The 17,157-nt window shown below is 33.8% G+C and overlaps 2 protein-coding genes across 2 annotated transcripts; both read left to right on the top strand.

The window, feature by feature from the left end:
* The first annotated feature begins 733 nt into the window (after window positions 1–733).
* On the top strand, window positions 734–9,740 carry LOC11430272 (sucrose transport protein SUC4). Its single transcript, XM_003615352.4, has 5 exons — window positions 734–1,412; window positions 5,563–6,284; window positions 6,578–6,641; window positions 6,725–6,768; window positions 8,793–9,740. The coding sequence occupies exons 1-5, from the start codon at window positions 887–889 to the stop codon at window positions 8,949–8,951; spliced, it is 1,515 nt and encodes a 504-aa protein (XP_003615400.1). The 5' UTR covers window positions 734–886; the 3' UTR covers window positions 8,952–9,740.
* Window positions 9,741–14,587: 4,847 nt separating this feature from the next.
* LOC11424833 (protein DETOXIFICATION 48) lies at window positions 14,588–16,811 on the top strand. Its single transcript, XM_003615351.4, has 2 exons — window positions 14,588–14,991; window positions 15,209–16,811. The coding sequence occupies exons 1-2, from the start codon at window positions 14,836–14,838 to the stop codon at window positions 16,733–16,735; spliced, it is 1,683 nt and encodes a 560-aa protein (XP_003615399.1). The 5' UTR covers window positions 14,588–14,835; the 3' UTR covers window positions 16,736–16,811.
* The last annotated feature ends 346 nt before the right edge of the window (window positions 16,812–17,157 follow it).

Raw genomic sequence — 17,157 nt, 5'->3', positions numbered from 1 at the left:
TTGAAAATCGAATGAGGTGATAGATTTCATTAAAAGAATATTATGTTTTCTTCATTACTCAAAAAGGTAATATATTTTCAATTTTAAGAATGTTATAATAACATAGATTAAACTTCAAGAATTCATATAAACCTTTTAAAAAATTTTGCTTTAATATAATTTTTGAATTCCTTTTAATCATGAAGAAAACTAAATTCTCCAAAGCCTTCTCTCTCAAAACTTTCACTTTCTACTTGCTCCATCTTTCTTGTTTCAAAATTCTCTCTTCTATTCTCCTCGAAACTCACAAGTAAAACTTTCGAAAAACATAAAGCTAAAGTGTGTATTTAGATTAGCTTATAGAAGCTCATTTCCACTTTCCAATTCACTTTAAACATGAAAATTATGAAGTTACAATTAATAGCTTCTACTTTAAACGCAAGTCTCTTGCCAATTTGCTACATAAACAAACAAGCTAAAAGTTTGTTGGTTTTAATGAACAAAATCGTGCTAAACTTACTCCATCTTTCTTTTCGAGAATCCTCTTTTTTTTTTTCTCCTCTAAACTCGCAAACAAAACTTTTGAAAAAGCTAAATCAAATTAAGTTGGCTGGTTTTAATTTTCAAAAACGTGTTAAATTTTTTTAACAAAAAAAAAAAACGTGTTAAAATTAGTTTTGCTACAATCATTTCTCTTACCACTAGCCAAAGGACAATTCCGTTAATAAATCCTTAAACAAGGTCAATTCCGTCAACAAAAACTCACAGAATCAATCACACTGAACTTCATTCTTTCCTTCCTTCATCTCTCACATCACACCACCTTTGCTTCCATCTCACACAAAAACCCATACCCCCCATTTCTTCCACCACACCTCCCCAATCCAGATTCGGCGTCGGCATCACGATGCCGAATCCCACTACAACAAACCCCCACCGGTCCAGAACCCGATCATCCACATCCACATCCACATCCCGTCCGGTCCAACCGGTCCAACCACGAACCCCCTTACGCCAACTCCTCCGAGTCGCATCCGTAGCAAGCGGTATCCAATTCGGTTGGGCTTTACAGCTCTCTCTCTTAACCCCTTACGTTCAACAACTCGGTATCCCTCATAAATGGGCGAGCATCATCTGGCTCTGTGGACCGGTCTCCGGTTTATTCGTCCAACCATTAGTCGGTCATTTAAGTGACCGATGCTCCAGCCGGTTCGGTCGTCGGAGACCGTTTATTTTAGTCGGCGCGGCGTCGATCGTGGTTGCCGTTGTTATAATTGGATATGCTGCTGATATTGGTTACTTGATCGGTGATGATATAACGCAGAATTATCGTCCTTTTGCTATAGTTGTTTTTGTGATCGGGTTTTGGATTCTTGATGTTGCTAATAATGTTACTCAAGGTCCTTGTAGAGCTTTACTCGCTGATCTTACTTGTAAGTATCAAAATTCTTCTTCATCTCTAATTTCAATCTTTTTTATTTTACTTCACTTGTATGATGATGATGTATTCTTGATAAAGTTGGTGATTCAAGAAAGATCGAACAACTACAGGGTGGTTTTGTGACGTGTTGGTTAATTTGTTGACTTTTGATGACTATAGAATTTGTTGGATTTTTACCTTGTATGAAGAGTTATTGATTATTGACTTGAGTTTACTAAACTTTTTTTTTGTTTGTCATTATTTACTAAAAATAGTGAATTTGGTGTTTGATTTGGGAAGTTGGTAGTTGGTACGTGCTTTTGGTGGATATTAGGTAGGTACTTTTTTAGTTCATGTTTGGTACGTAGATTTATATAAGGTAGGTACATTTTAATTCTTGTTTAGTACGTGTATATATATATATACACAAAGATGTCAAAAATTTAAATGAAATAATTGAGGAAAATAAATAATAGTCTAAAAAATGCCACGTGTCAAAGGATACGGCTAACATTTGCATTCTATGTTTTTTCATTCAGACACTCCCTCGGTCCACAATACATGTTGTCCTAGAATTTTTTTTGTCTCATTTTACATTTATATAATTTATATATATAAGTTATAAGTAATTAAACATTAACGTTTTTTTTTCTCTTTCTATTATACCCTCTACCTTTATTATTCTATTTTGGGTTAATGGTGCTTTACCCCTGTAATATAGGTCATTTTTAGTTTTTCCCTCTGTAATATATTTTTTTTGATTTACCCTCTGTAAAATATTGTCGTTTTTTTATGACCTATTAGGGGGGTATTCCAAAAAAAATATATTTTACAGGGGGAAAAACAAAAAATGACCTATATTACAGGGGGTAAAGCACCATTAACCCTTCTATTTTTAACTCATAATTTCTTTTCTCCGTACAAAATTAACTACATTTTCTAACTTTCTTAGGAAAAAAAAAACTACATTTTTTAATTTGAACAAAATTGTCCAAATAACTTATAATTTGGGACAAAAAAAGTATATTTTATTGGAGCAAGATTTGTTTTATTTTTGTGGACTAAGTTGTAAGATTTGTTGACTTTTACTTTAGTTAGGGAGTTTATTGAAAGCTACACTTAATACTCTTGTCTGTAAAATTGAAAGACGAAAAAAAAATATTTTGCATTCCTTAAAAAAAAAAAATTCCATAAGATTTTATAGATATTATATTAGTGGTGTTCTCAAATATCGGCCATGGCGGATTTTAGGCTTTCTGCCATGGCCAATTTGGTGAAGGATGACAACGCCATATGTCGGCCACTATGTAGGATTTTTGGCTTCCGCCATGGTCAGCCATCGACAACATTGGAGAATAGTGGGTACAGCCAGTTTCTATTCTAGAGAGAGAGTTATGATTCATGTTTGAATTGAGCCTTCAGTTATATAGTCAATAGTAATTTATATGCCTGAAATTGTTCTATTTTTCTTTGTTAGGTTATGGTATGCTACGTTAAGTTGTTAATATTTACACCCTTCGATCTTATAAGCAAAAATCAAAATTTTAGATTGATTCATTAAATGATGTATGTGGTCTATAATAAAGATCATTTTAATCATTAATTAATTGAATGAATCCAAAATGTTGATTTTTGCTTATAATAGTGACCAGAGGATGTATGAGTTTAAAATTTGCAATCTCTTTGTTGAGTATTCGGGGTAGTGTCTGTTTTGAAAATTTTGTGCAAAGAATTTTTGGCTTTAAGTTTTTGCTATCATCTGTTGCTTTCTTTGGAGACCCCATGATTTAGAAGAACCGGATAAGTTGGAAGGTTTAGTTTGCTATTTTGGGAGGTCATGGTACTCTAATTTTCTTTTTCTTTTTCCTTTTTAAATAATGAATATGTTGGATTATATATGAAAGGTATACTATGCCATAGGAAGATGAAAAAAATCATTTAACCTTGCTTCTCCCTCATCATGAATAGTTATCTTTGTTCAGTAGGTGTTGCATAAAGGATTCATAAGATTCAGAGAATTTTCTTTAGTCATGGATGAGAGAGAGAAAGCGTGGTAACTTGGTTAATTATTTCATTTGTTTGTAGGCCTAATGTAGACCAGGGTTTAGGTCTCATTAAGTTTCTGACCAAACTAATTTTTATTTTGTTAAATTATGAATTATTGATATGTATGGTTTATATCAGAGTGAGTGGGATGGTAACCAAGCAATCATTGATTTTGAAGAGCCTTTGGAAATTCATTTTTCCTTCACCGGCTTTTTCTTTGCATCAGAATCCATTTTAAGTTTATACCGTTCTTAGGTTTCGAAGGTCTCTTGAAAATCTAAATTTGATAGATATACATTTGTTAAGCATTGCCCTGCAGCCAATTACATCTAGGGTAGGTTTTTTTAGATTATTTGGATATGGCCCAACTGCTTAGATTCCATTTAGGCTGAATCTTAATAGTCATGATTAGTCACCGTGTCTAATTTTAGCATGAGATTTTTGGGAGGCAACTTATAGTATGTGAGGCCGTACATAAGATCTCTCCTTGGATGGAGCAGGGTTTTACGTTTGACCCGATATCTGACTTAAGGTACCATCATGCTCTTTTGTTGTAGTTCGTCATGTGATTCCATTGGAATGATTCTATTTCCTCTATCTATATTTATCCTCATCATTTTCACCTGAAACAAAAATAAGTCTTGTGAAATCTGAAATAATTAAAGAAACGTTGAATCCAACACGATATCCAATGTGATGAAAAACATAGATTATACAAATTCTTTTCTATTCAATGTGATTTGGACCCGAGACCCAAAATAAATGAAGTCGATGAAGAGTTCCAAAAGAGTGGAGTACTTGGTGATTCATGGAGGTCCGGTGCACTGTACACCTGATCAGAATTAGGTGCGGATATTCTAGTGCCATTTGTGAAATATAGAGATATATAAGTAAAAAGGGAGGGGGTAGGGGTATGGAGTAGGGTAGGCTAGATTGGGAGCTATGCAAACAAACTATACTTTTAAGGAATTTTATAAACTACCCAGTCTGCATTGAGCAAGGAGGCCTTGGTGGAGTGCTTGAAGTTACATGTCATTCACTTATGAAGAGAAACAACACCTAAAGACCATATACAACTTTACCTCACCATCGTGATGCTTCTGCTATTTTCCAAAAGAAATGCTTTGTTGAGGCTAGTGTAGTTGAGGGTTAACTCCAAAATAATGTTTGAGATCAACGAATGCAGTTTCCAGCTAGCACACTACAAGTCATTGGATCCTTGTAGAACTGGCTATACTTGTGCATAAGTTGGTGCTTTTGTTTCTAGCAATGGGATCCCAAGGGAACACCTTGTACTGGCTTCTTCATGCACATTCACCTAGGGGACGAGGTGAATTTTGAAGGGAAATTGACCCGGACCCAAGGTCCAAAGTCACTGAAGTTGATGTGGAAGAGGTCCAAAAGGGTGGGGGTACCTTACCCGACAATTGAAGGAGGTGTGGTTGACCTTTAGGAGGGAATATTCTAACTAACACCCTAGTTGGAAGTCGTGATTCGTGAATTGGGGAATGCATGTGTAAGAGTTGTCAAGTAGAGATACATATATTATGTGGTGGGGTGGGGGGGGATCTATACAAGATAAAGTGTACTCCTCTTCAAAAAGCAGGTATTTAACCAGCTTAATTAAAAATAAATTAGTTCTACATTGATTGCTACCAGAGGTCCTCTGAATGATCTTTGATATTAACCGTCGAACACAGTTCTCAATTAAATTTGAATTTTTAAAGGATAACGGTAAAGTTGTTGTCAGGTGGCTGAAAGGTCACGGGTTCAAGTCTTGGAAACATCCTCTTGTGTAAAAAACAGGCTAGGGCTGCGTACAATACATCAAAATGGTGGGACCCATTCCCAGACCCTGCGCATGCAGGAGCTTTAGTGGACCAGGTTGCCCTTTTCATCATACCTTTCCTAATTTGGTTTGCAAAGGCAACCAAAATGACAAGAATAAATAATTCGATCATGTGCTGTAAACACGAAATGCTCATTTCCTCATGGTCTGTGTGAATTACATGTGTTGTGTCAACACCTCACCCCCTCGCAAATAAAAGCACATTAAATGTAGACACTGATGCCCCTCTTCTTTCCTTTTCTTAACTTTTTCTTCTTATAAATGTTAGGCAATGATGCTCGAAGGACGCGTGTTGCAAATGCCTATTTCTCCCTGTTTATGGCTGTTGGTAACATTCTTGGGTATGCAACTGGATCATACAGTGGCTGGTACAAGATTTTTACTTTCACACTTACTCCTGCTTGCTCTATTAGTTGTGCAAATCTCAAGTCTGCGTTCTTTCTCGACGTTGCTTTCATCGTGGTAACAACATATCTCAGCATTGTGTCAGCTCATGAAGTGCCTCTAAGTTCAAGTGGGGCAGGAGAGTCGGGTAGTGCGGAAGAAGCTTTCATGTGGGAATTGTTTGGGACATTTAAATATTTTTCAATGCCTGTATGGATAGTACTGTCTGTAACTGCTCTGACATGGATTGGATGGTTCCCATTTAATCTCTTTGATACTGATTGGATGGGTCGGGAAATTTATGGTGGTGATCCAGAGGGAGGCCTTATTTATGATACTGGGGTTAGAATGGGAGCACTTGGTTTATTGCTTAATTCAGTTGTTCTTGCAGTAACCTCATTGCTCATGGAAAGGCTGTGCAGAAAGCGAGGGGCTGGTTTTGTGTGGGGAATCTCAAATATCTTTATGGCTATTTGTTTTATTGCAATGTTAGTATTAACCTATGCGGCAAATAGCATTGGCTACGTAAGTAAAGGTCAACCACCGCCAACAGGCATTGTGATCGCAGCATTAGCAATCTTTACCATTCTTGGGTTTCCAATGGCTGTAAGTTTCTCTTATAACCATTGAAACTGAATCTTAAATTCTATTCTTCAATTATTTTTTAAAATTATAGTGGCCAATACATGTGTGTTATGTTAATTAAATAACTAACTTGTACGTGGCTGCATAATCTCTTTAGCTCAAACTTACTAGTCTTCTTTAACTTACTTTTGGGTGCAATTCTTGTGATACATTTCTCTGAGTATAACATGATATGCCTGAAATGGAAAATGAGTTGAAATCATGTAGTCTATTTTATTAACTTAACTTTGACTTATGTTATTTATTTATTGCAGATCACTTATAGTGTTCCATATGCCTTAATTTCAACGCATATCGAACCATTGGGACTTGGCCAAGGTGGGTTTCTATTAAAGGCCTTGTTTATTCTTTCTTGAAGATATGACTAAAAGACTAATTATTTGGATTCTTGGTGCTTACAGGGTTATCAATGGGTGTCCTGAATCTGGCAATAGTGGTCCCGCAGGTATTTTTTCTTTTGAATTCCTTCTATTCTATATATGGTTAAAGTTGAACTACTATTACTTTGTTGTTTGTACAAACCTAGTGGAAGTACAATCTTAATAGATTTCCATTTTAACACAGTCAACTCGTATAATTTAAAATATGTTGCCATGCAAATTCGCTCAGCTTTACATCACTTGATAAAACAGTATAATTTACATAAATCATCGAGGTTGAATGTATGCCTATTGATGGCATGACTGGCAAGAGGCAGTAAGATGTTGTAAACTGTGATCCCTTACAGTGCATTTGTCGCAATTAATGGGACTTTCAGGTCACGTGGAATTTTGTTGAATAAATAACCAGTTCAGCATTTTTCATGTTGTGGTATTGAGAGAAAGAATAACAAAAAGAAAAGAAAAAAATTAAATTGTGTGTTAGAGAATGGAGATTACAATTTACTTACGTAGTTGTTTTTCTTATCAGCTTCATACTGCTGACTAGGACAGTTCATGGTTCACCTCTGGTAGGAAAACTGAACTGTCACAACAGTTTGATAAAATTGAACTGAAATGATAGGAAGGTTTGGTACACCGGTTCTGTGGTTCCTAACCGAATGGGGAACACCTTAACAAATAATTGAACCGATTTCTTTGTGATCCAAACTGTACCAAATTATTATTATTAACTGATAATTAGGACTTTGAAAAAAATACCAAAAACGAAGAACTAGTCATACCCAAGAACTATTCTCACACATGCAGTATAACTGGAATTTTGTGTACTAAATTGTTTTAACTTTGTCAGTTTTTTGTTGCCTTCCAATATTTCAGTGCAACACAATAAAAATTGTTCTTTCTTAATTGATAACACAGAAGAAATATCAATATATAGAAGATGATAGGAAGTAGGAACCTTGTGCAGCAACAGAGAGTAAATAATAAAAAATAAATTGTTGGAATAGTACATTCAAGAATCTCAACATATAGTATTTCCAACTAGAGTGTCTGTATGGTGTGAACTGGATCCCAACATAAGAAAGCATACTAAAATTGGCTTTAGTAATCTTATTCGGGGGTGTTTATAATGTTGCGGTATTAATTGAAATAAAACAAATCTACACATAGGGCCTAAATTCAAGAGTGAATTTGCAAAAAAGGCGCCTATAACTAAAAATCTTTCCTTACTAATGGCGAACTTGCACATTTGTCACTTTAATCTTTTCATCTTGTTTTGTAGTACTAGGATGGTTGCGGATGATCAGGTCACAGGATCTTCCAACTTGATTTTCTTTTCACTTTTTTTCCTCCCGGATTTTGTTTGCCAGGGAGCTGTTGTTTAATTACTCGTCCCTGGAAAAAACAGCTTGTCCTCAAGGTGGAAATAAAAATATTATCCCTTGAGTAATTCATTATTCTCCTAGTTGCTCTTCTTTTAGAGGTCAATCATACATAATATAAAACCATCCACAAATACAACAAAGAAAGTGGAGCACAACCTCTCTGTGAAACGGTGATTGAGATTAAATTATGAAACTGAGAATAAAATGTAAAATGGATATTCAAATTAAAAGATTAAAATGAAAGTACAAAGAAGAAAACGTTAAATGTTGAAACCAAAAACCAATAGGGACAAGAGATTCAGGTTCACAACATCTTGCTCTGCTCAAAGATGGGATCCAAGTTAATGCCGAAAGATGGGAAGAGATTTGTCAGAGACTGTGCGACAACTTTGCCTAGTCATTGCGGGGTAAAATAAAAATAGTAAACCAATGCTGGTTACAAAAAGGGTGAGCTTTTTGCCCGTCCACACAACTAACAAAAAGGGTTCTGAAATCACCATGATTCCTGTTTTATAATTCCCCAAGCAAAGTTTTGTCTATATATCAGTCAGTTACCGTAGTTTATTATTCCGAGGTACTGTATATAGTTCAAAGTTAATGAAGTTTGTGTTTTATATCGGAAAACTTTGTAGAAATAGTGTAATTTTGAGCAGGATTTTGGTTTTGAGAGTTACTGAGTTACATATTTATCATGTTTTAAACAGATTGTGGTATCACTGGGAAGTGGACCGTGGGATCAGTTATTTGGTGGAGGAAACTCTCCAGCCTTTGCCGTGGCAGCTGTTGCAGCCCTTTTGAGTGGACTCTTGGCTCTATTAGCTATTCCCCGAACTCGTACACAAAAGCCTCGAGTCCGCATATGAGGTATCATATGCTGTTTTCTTTTGGCACTTATTTCTTTTGAAGAGGAATGATGAAAATGAACAGGTAGCAAGAATTTGTAAATAGTTATTGTTTTGTAGCCTTATTCTTGAGTTTTCCTCTCCTCAAGATTCCAACCTCCACTCAATTTCTAATGAATAAATGAAATATTGGCTGTGTTTTTATCTTATTGGTCATTATTAAAACCAATGACCTTATTTTTGAGTGTTGCTATTTTCTGATGCAAAGAAGGCTTCGGGTAACAAATTTTGTTTAGATACCAATGAGTTGAGATGTCTGTTTAAAATGTAACGGCCGGTTGGCTATGTAAAACCACGAGCAACATTTACGGGCTGTAAGGAAGGGGGAATGATATTCTTGATGTCTACGGAACAATGTAAAAACAAGAAATTCATACAACTCTTCTTTTTCCAAATATCTTGGAATTTCATATGTAATCCAAAAAATTGTAAACCAGTCTTGTGTCGGATGTTATATTAAGGCTAGATGCCGCGGGAATGTATGTTGGGCATCTTGCATATGTTCCAAAGTTAATATTGGCACCTCCTTTTCCCACCAAGATGAGTTATTGCCGAGTTTGAATCATTCCACATGGAAAATTTATTTATTTCTAGACAATGCTGATTTTGCATTAGTGCTATCATGATGGTTTAGAATCTCATTCATTTGTGTAATGTGCTTGTATTTTGCTGATGTAAAGCTTGATTGAGACCTGTCTTTACTGTTTCTTCCTCCTTATTTGGTACACAAGTATTTTCCTTGTTTTGATATAAAGATATCTTGAATGACAGGTTTGGTTTATGCTACTCATTCTTTGTTTACACCTAATTTGTGGGTCTTGCTATGAAGTGTCCAACTGGCATTATTCAAGTATTTAACACTCTTTGTTAAAGTATTGGATTCTGTTAGCCAGTGCCTTAGAATCAATACCCTAAAACAAGTATTTAATACTTTTGTTAAGACACTACTGATTAAGGAATCAAGAAATACAAATCGTTTATTAAAAACACAGAACTAATTGAATTAATCATTTAAAATGCATATATCAATAAATCTTCATTACTTTTTAAACAATTTTAATTTGATGTTTGGTTGGTGGAAAATGGAGAGGAAATAAGTGATTATTTTAAGTTTGTTATGTTTAATTCAATATTTTGGAGGAAAATACGGGGAAATGGAGGAAAGTAAAATTTGTCACTCAATTTTGACTCTTCCAATAAAAACCTACAAAGGATCCTTTTTTGTCCATTAAAACTCTTCTTGTCCTCTCCTTTTAACTAAAAATTTATTAATTAAATTCTAACCTTTGTTTCCCTCTCTTCTCCATTAAAAATGAATGTGTACCAAAGTGGGTTGGGTCTACCAGAAGAGAGTCTGGAGGTTAGACTGTGACAACATGACGAACCAAGATTCGAATTCGGCATGAAGAGGTGCTCACATTTAATACTGGATTCGTCTTAATTAAGATTACCTCCAATGAAAAGAACCTATGCAAAACAAAAAAAGTAAGTAGAATGTTAACCGGTGCCCTGGGGTATTGGTTAAGCAACCAAAACATGTAAGTTTTTATAAAAAAAGTAGTGTAATTATTAATTCATCAAAAGTAAAAACTTACATTTTCAAAAAAAAAAAAAAAAATTTAGGGATTCCTTAACCGATGCCCCAAGGACACTGATTAACAAAACCCAAAATGTAATAGGAAAATGCTAACCGGTTCCCAGATTAAGGAATCAAATATAGTAACATTCTTCACAATTAATGAAAGTTCGTTTCAAGCCTTTTGTACATTGCCTTGTAACTTGGATTAATAGGTAAATTGGTATGGTAATTGATTAATAAGGTCATATGAAAGTTATTTTTATTTATTTTTCATGATGTACTAGTATGATTTAATTTGGTGAACAGAATATGCTTACTGGTCCTGGTCCATAAAATTCTTAGCACATGTCTCCCTAATGTATTACTTTTGGAGCCAAGTGGTGTAACAATAATTCAATAATGTTATGTAATCAAGATATCTCCATTAAGCCAAAACAAAGTAATTTGATTCGTTGAGAGAAAGGAATAGAATGGTAGTGTGATTTGGCAGAACAGTTATCCCATTCATGAACTCACTCCTATAGAAGTAACAGAACCATTCACATATCTATCTATAAACAGTGAAAAGTTTTGGTTTCAGAGTCAATAGCATAGAATTTATTCGACCTTATAAAGAAGCATAATCTTTTATAATGTCAAAATTAATCTGTGATTTGTCATGTCAGTCTTTACCAAACTTGTGCTATAGTTCAAATTGTATCAAAAAATTCTGTCTGATCTCCACTTAGCCAACTTGTATTAAGATGTCTTTATGATTGATGACAGTGTACTTTTATGCCATAATCATGTGATACTAGACTTGTGTCTCTTTCAAGTTATTAAATTAAATTCCTTAGGTTGGAGGGAATTAGGCACTGCACTTTACCCTATCAAGATGCTATCCATATTCCAAATGTGTTTCCATTTCATGTTCATTTTTAAACCAACCGTTTTGTTTTGCTATTTTCTGCTTCTGCTTCTTTATTAAGTTCACTAGCATTGATTCTGCTCCACATGCTTATCTTTCAGACCCGAATTGTCTGTAGTTCTTAGAAATCGTGGTTGGGCCTAACACAACCCCACAAAACCGGCTTATGAGATGAGGATTGCCTTCACTTATAAACACATTGTCAGGTCATCTCTTATCTGATGTTGGACTCTTTAACAATAGTTAACAAACTTGACAACCTCGCTGCCACGGAAATCATCACCGTTTATGCAAAATCATGCGTCTTCGCATCATACATTTAACAAATTGTAAGTGTATTCGATAAACCTCGTTAGATAGAGATAGGACGATAAGTGTTTTAAGTCATAAAATAGGTTAACATCAAAGCGATCTGATCTGATCTGATCTTCAACGTACGGTCGAGATTACAACTAGAGAAAATGTGATTTATGCATAATGCATTAGCCATTTACTTTGTGGTCAAGTTGTCCTTACAATCATTTTTGACTGCATGATATCCAAAATGATTGTCTTTTTCATTTCCAATAACTGGTTGAGCAAAAAAACACGTGTAATCTGACTCCATTTATCATGGATTTCAGAGAAGTTCAATTATGTACTGGTATACTCTTAGACTAAAAAACAAAATGAAATTGATTGGTATAGAGAGTGAGTTTTTTTTTTCTTTTCTTTTTTCTTATGTCTTTGAGATAATGATAAATGAACAGAGGTGGTTTGTTCCCTTCCAATGCTCTTCTACACAGGCAGTGCACAGACTCATCAAACTTTATTGATACAAATTAAATGGTTGTGATTGGGAGTGAGAGTTATTCTCTCTCCAATGTTTCCTATTTTCCATCTGTCTCTTCTATATACAGCCAGTAACGCCGCTGGTGGTCCCATTCATGACAATAACACCTATTTTATATGGATGGATATTATTATATCAATCAAGATAACCTCAACAAGAGGGAAACTGGTTAAAATGTGTTATATAAATATATAATATCCTCTTAGCTAGGAATTCAGATTGGCTAGTCGGCAATCAGATTCATGCAGTCAGTACATTGGTGACCGTTGAAGTGAGACCATGCGGTCTAAATTTTTAAGTTTGGTATTCAAATTTTAGAAAGAAAAAAAATCAAAATTTGTGTTGAAATATGAATCTTTTAAATTTAATCTAACGATCATAAATGAACCGACTATGTGAATGCAAGGGATTGAGGATGTAAACTGCACGCAATCCAAATTCCTTAACTATAACTATAATCTAAACACAAACTTAACAACCAACTTGGCATTGGTATTAGTGTTTGGTAAATTGAAATTTGAAATATGAATCTTTCAAATTCAATCACAAATGTATGGATTGAGTGAATGTTGGGGATTAAGGATGCAGATTGCACGCAATCCGAATTCCTTAGCTATAACTATAAACTAAACACAAACTTAACAACCAACTTGCGGTTGGCATTAGTGTCAGGTAAATATGAATTTAAAGAGATTGTTGACACCAAGAAATTATTCAAATAATCAAATTGCAATTCTGATATACTAATAGTATGGCTTAATTTGCATTCATTAAATGATTTAAATCATTGGTGCCTCGACCAAAAATTGCCTGCACGTGATGTAACATTCAACTAGCAATAACATAAAGAGAAAAATGAGCAAGAGGGAAAGAAATGTGGGGTCTAAAAAGTAAGATATTAGTGAAAACTTTCCATTTTAGAGTGAAGAAGCCAAGTAGTGAAGGAATGTTTTAGGTTTTGAATTGTTCCTTTATATCAACCCAGACAACAAAGACTTGTATTAGGAATGGGTTTCTATGACATGAGTTGGGAAAGAATGGAACATGCATGGTTTGGCTAGGCAAAAACCAAACATGTTTTCTTTGTCCAAAATAAGAAACAAGAAACTAATGTTCAAAAACAAAACAAACCATGTTATATATTTGGAGTGTTATTAATTTTTTTAATATATAAAGACAATTACTAACCACATGAGTTTGTATTCTTGTCCTTTCAAAAGTCCAAAGAGTTCCATGGACCATGCCACAGAAGAAATAATAATTATATTTTTTTTTGACAAAAAGAAATAATAATAATAATAATTATATAATAATGTTGATTAATGTCAAATAAAATATTGTTTAATCAATTATGCTATCTTATTATTTAACAAATACTATATAACTACGAGTCAACACCTAGTGAAAAGTTAAACTTTTTTTATTAAGTTACAGCACATGATAAGATAGTGATATTAAAAAAATATACCACCACCCATAATTGTAATTAATAACAACTTTTCTTAATCACTTCCACTTGCCATTCCAAATTTTATTCTAAAATTCTTTCTTTTTTCCATTAAAGGTAAATTAAAACACGGTGTTTGAAAAGATTATCCATTACCATTAACAAGGAAGCTAGTTAAAGCAACTATTTAGTGGCATCATTATCAAACCAAACTTGTCGTTATTTTGACGGCTTGAAAATATGATTAAAGTGAATAAATTCATTATCATTCATTCTTTCTTATCTAGATTCTTGAGTTTCACCGTTTTGAAGACAACTTTTGACTTATTTTTCTCTCCTAACTTAAAAGTAAAGAAAGCGTTTTATCCACTATTTTTAGATGCCATTCCCCTAAATGCTTCATTTCTTTTACTTGCTATTATTATAATATACAAAACTATAGGATATATATTATGACCACTAACTTTCATAGGAGGAGAAAAGTTTTATAGGTCGGTTACCATGCACCTCCAATAGCATTTCTTCCGTTCAAGTTTAATCTTTCTTTGACTTTTGTTTCATAAAAACTTATAAATAAAAATTTGTACTCATCGAATATATATCGTCGGTATAAACTAGTTTTACATCGATGTTCAATAAAATCAACTACTTTATCATTGAACCCTACTTTTATAACTACGTTTTAAAATAGAGTTTTTCTGTTAGATATCAGTGTAAAACTAATTTAAACTCGTAGAATATATTATATGTTGTTTAAACTTATAAAAGGTTATCCTAACTTTATATAAAATTAACACTATAAATTTGAGCATTTGCTTCCATTCAAGACACGTTTCAAAAGTTCCTCAAGCATTTTTCATGCATAAAAACCCACTTCCATTCATTCTCTTCACCACATATTCAAAAACCTTCCAATTCTCTATCAAACAAACCATCTTCTAACTCTATCACCAACCCTTCAATTCTCCTTCAAACAACCTATCTTGTGACTTTAACACCATAGAGAATCCTACATTTTTCTAACTTTTCCATTCACATATAATCTCTTTAACATAACACTTTGAGTTTCAATACTTAGCCATGTGCAATCCAAAGCCATCTTCACCAACTTCACCATTTCTTTCTCCAACAAAAACTCACCTCATAAATCCTCATACCAAAGATCCTTATTCCAATTCTACCCTTGATGATGATCATGTTCAAGATGAACTTCATAGATGGCCTACTCTTAAAGAGGTAATGAAACAAAACAGAACCACATAATCAACATACCAAAAAAACAAGTACTTTTTTTTTTTATTCTATTTTCCTTGAAAAAAGTAAAAAGTAATAATTAAGTTAAATAAACTACACCAAGTTAATATCTCTTGAGTGACATGAAAAAAGGGTACTAAATTAATTCTACTAATATTATTGAGTTTATAATATAACTATTTCTCTTTATGCATTTCAGGCCATAACAGAAATCAAAGAAATAGGAAAAATATCAGGTCCAACAACAATAACTGGTTTATTGTTATATTCAAGAGCTATGATATCAATGATTTTCCTTGGATATCTTGGAGAGATGGAACTAGCAGGAGGTTCACTTTCAATAGGCTTTGCAAATATCACTGGTTACTCAGTGATATCAGGTTTAGCCATGGGAATGGAACCAATTTGTGGACAAGCTTATGGAGCAAAACAATGGAAGATACTTGGCTTAACACTTCAAAGAACAGTTCTTCTTCTTCTTTCAACTTCAATCCCTATCTCATTCATTTGGATCAACATGAAAAGAATCCTTTTGTTTTCAGGTCAAGACTTAGAAATTTCATCAATGGCACAAAGTTTTATACTTTTTTTAGTGCCTGATCTTTTTCTACTTTCAATTCTTCACCCTTTGAGAATCTATTTAAGGACTCAAGGAATCACATTGCCCTTAACATATTGTTCAGCTGTTTCTGTTTTGCTTCATATCCCTCTAAATTTTCTCTTAGTGGTTCATTTCCAAATGGGGATTGCAGGGGTGTCAATAGCAATGGTTTTGACAAATTTAAACCTTGTTATTTTACTTTCATCTTTTTTATACTTCTCTAGTGTTTATAAAAAGTCATGGATTTCACCAAGTTTAGATTGCATTAAAGGGTGGTCCTCATTGCTTTCGCTAGCGATTCCAACTTGCGTTTCGGTTTGTCTCGAATGGTGGTGGTATGAGTTCATGATAATGATGTGTGGACTTTTGGTTAATCCAAAAGCAACAATTGCTTCAATGGGAATACTTATTCAAACAACATCTTTGGTTTATGTTTTTCCATCATCACTTAGTCTTGGTGTTTCAACAAGAATAGGAAATGAGTTAGGTGCAAATAGGCCACAAAAAGCAAGAATTTCAATGATAGTTTCACTTTTTCTTGCTATGGTTTTAGGACTTGGAGCAATGCTATTCACAACTTTGATGAGAAACCAATGGGGAAAGTTTTTCACAAATGACAGAGAAATCCTTGAGTTAACATCTATTGTGTTACCAATTGTTGGACTTTGCGAGCTCGGAAATTGTCCCCAAACAACCGGTTGTGGTGTCCTTAGGGGAAGTGCACGACCAACAATTGGAGCTAATATAAATTTAGGATCTTTTTACCTTGTTGGTATGCCAGTTGCAATCTTTCTAGGATTTGTGGCTAAATTGGGATTTCCAGGGTTGTGGATTGGGTTACTTGCAGCTCAAGGCTCATGTGCTATGCTTATGTTGGTTGTTCTTTGTAGAACTGATTGGAATTTGCAAGTTCAAAGAGCTAAAGAACTCACAAAAAGTTCAACTACAAGTGATGATGTTGATGCTAAATTACCTATATTTATGGAAGGTAATGTGAACAAGAATAATGTTCATGGTTGTCTTGAAGAAATTGTTATCACTCATGATGTGTTTACCAAGAAATCTTCACTTGAAACAGATCCACTGATCATAACATCTACTACTACCAATTGCATTGAAGATTAGTTGACTAGTTTTTTTCTTTCTTTCTTTTGTAATCATTTTTTACCTTCATTTTAATGGAGTGTATTGTAGGACAATAGATCTCACTCCCTTTTTTTTATTTCTTGGTTTCTTTAGGTTGTATTATTACAAATAATAGCCCTTGAGGGAGTGAAAAAAATATGTGAATGTACTTTTTTTTTTAGATAAACCAAATATCATTTGCTCGCAACTGCATGACTACGGAGTTATTGAAACTCATTTAAGGGATTAATTTTTTTAATATATGTTTTTTCATACACATTGACCAAAAATCGAACCCCTTAACAAATATTTAAAAATTAAGAAACTCAAATATCTATCACTTTACTTGTTGCATGCAAAATCAGTAATGTTTGGAAGACAACAAGAGGAATCTCTATTTGATATTGATTCTTTCCATAAAA

This window comes from Medicago truncatula, chromosome 5 (genome assembly GCF_003473485.1).
Source record: "Medicago truncatula cultivar Jemalong A17 chromosome 5, MtrunA17r5.0-ANR, whole genome shotgun sequence".
Classification (NCBI taxonomy): Eukaryota; Viridiplantae; Streptophyta; class Magnoliopsida; order Fabales; family Fabaceae; genus Medicago; species Medicago truncatula.
The sequence above is the reverse complement of the archived record's forward strand: the minus strand, read 5'-3'. Positions and strand labels throughout refer to the sequence as shown.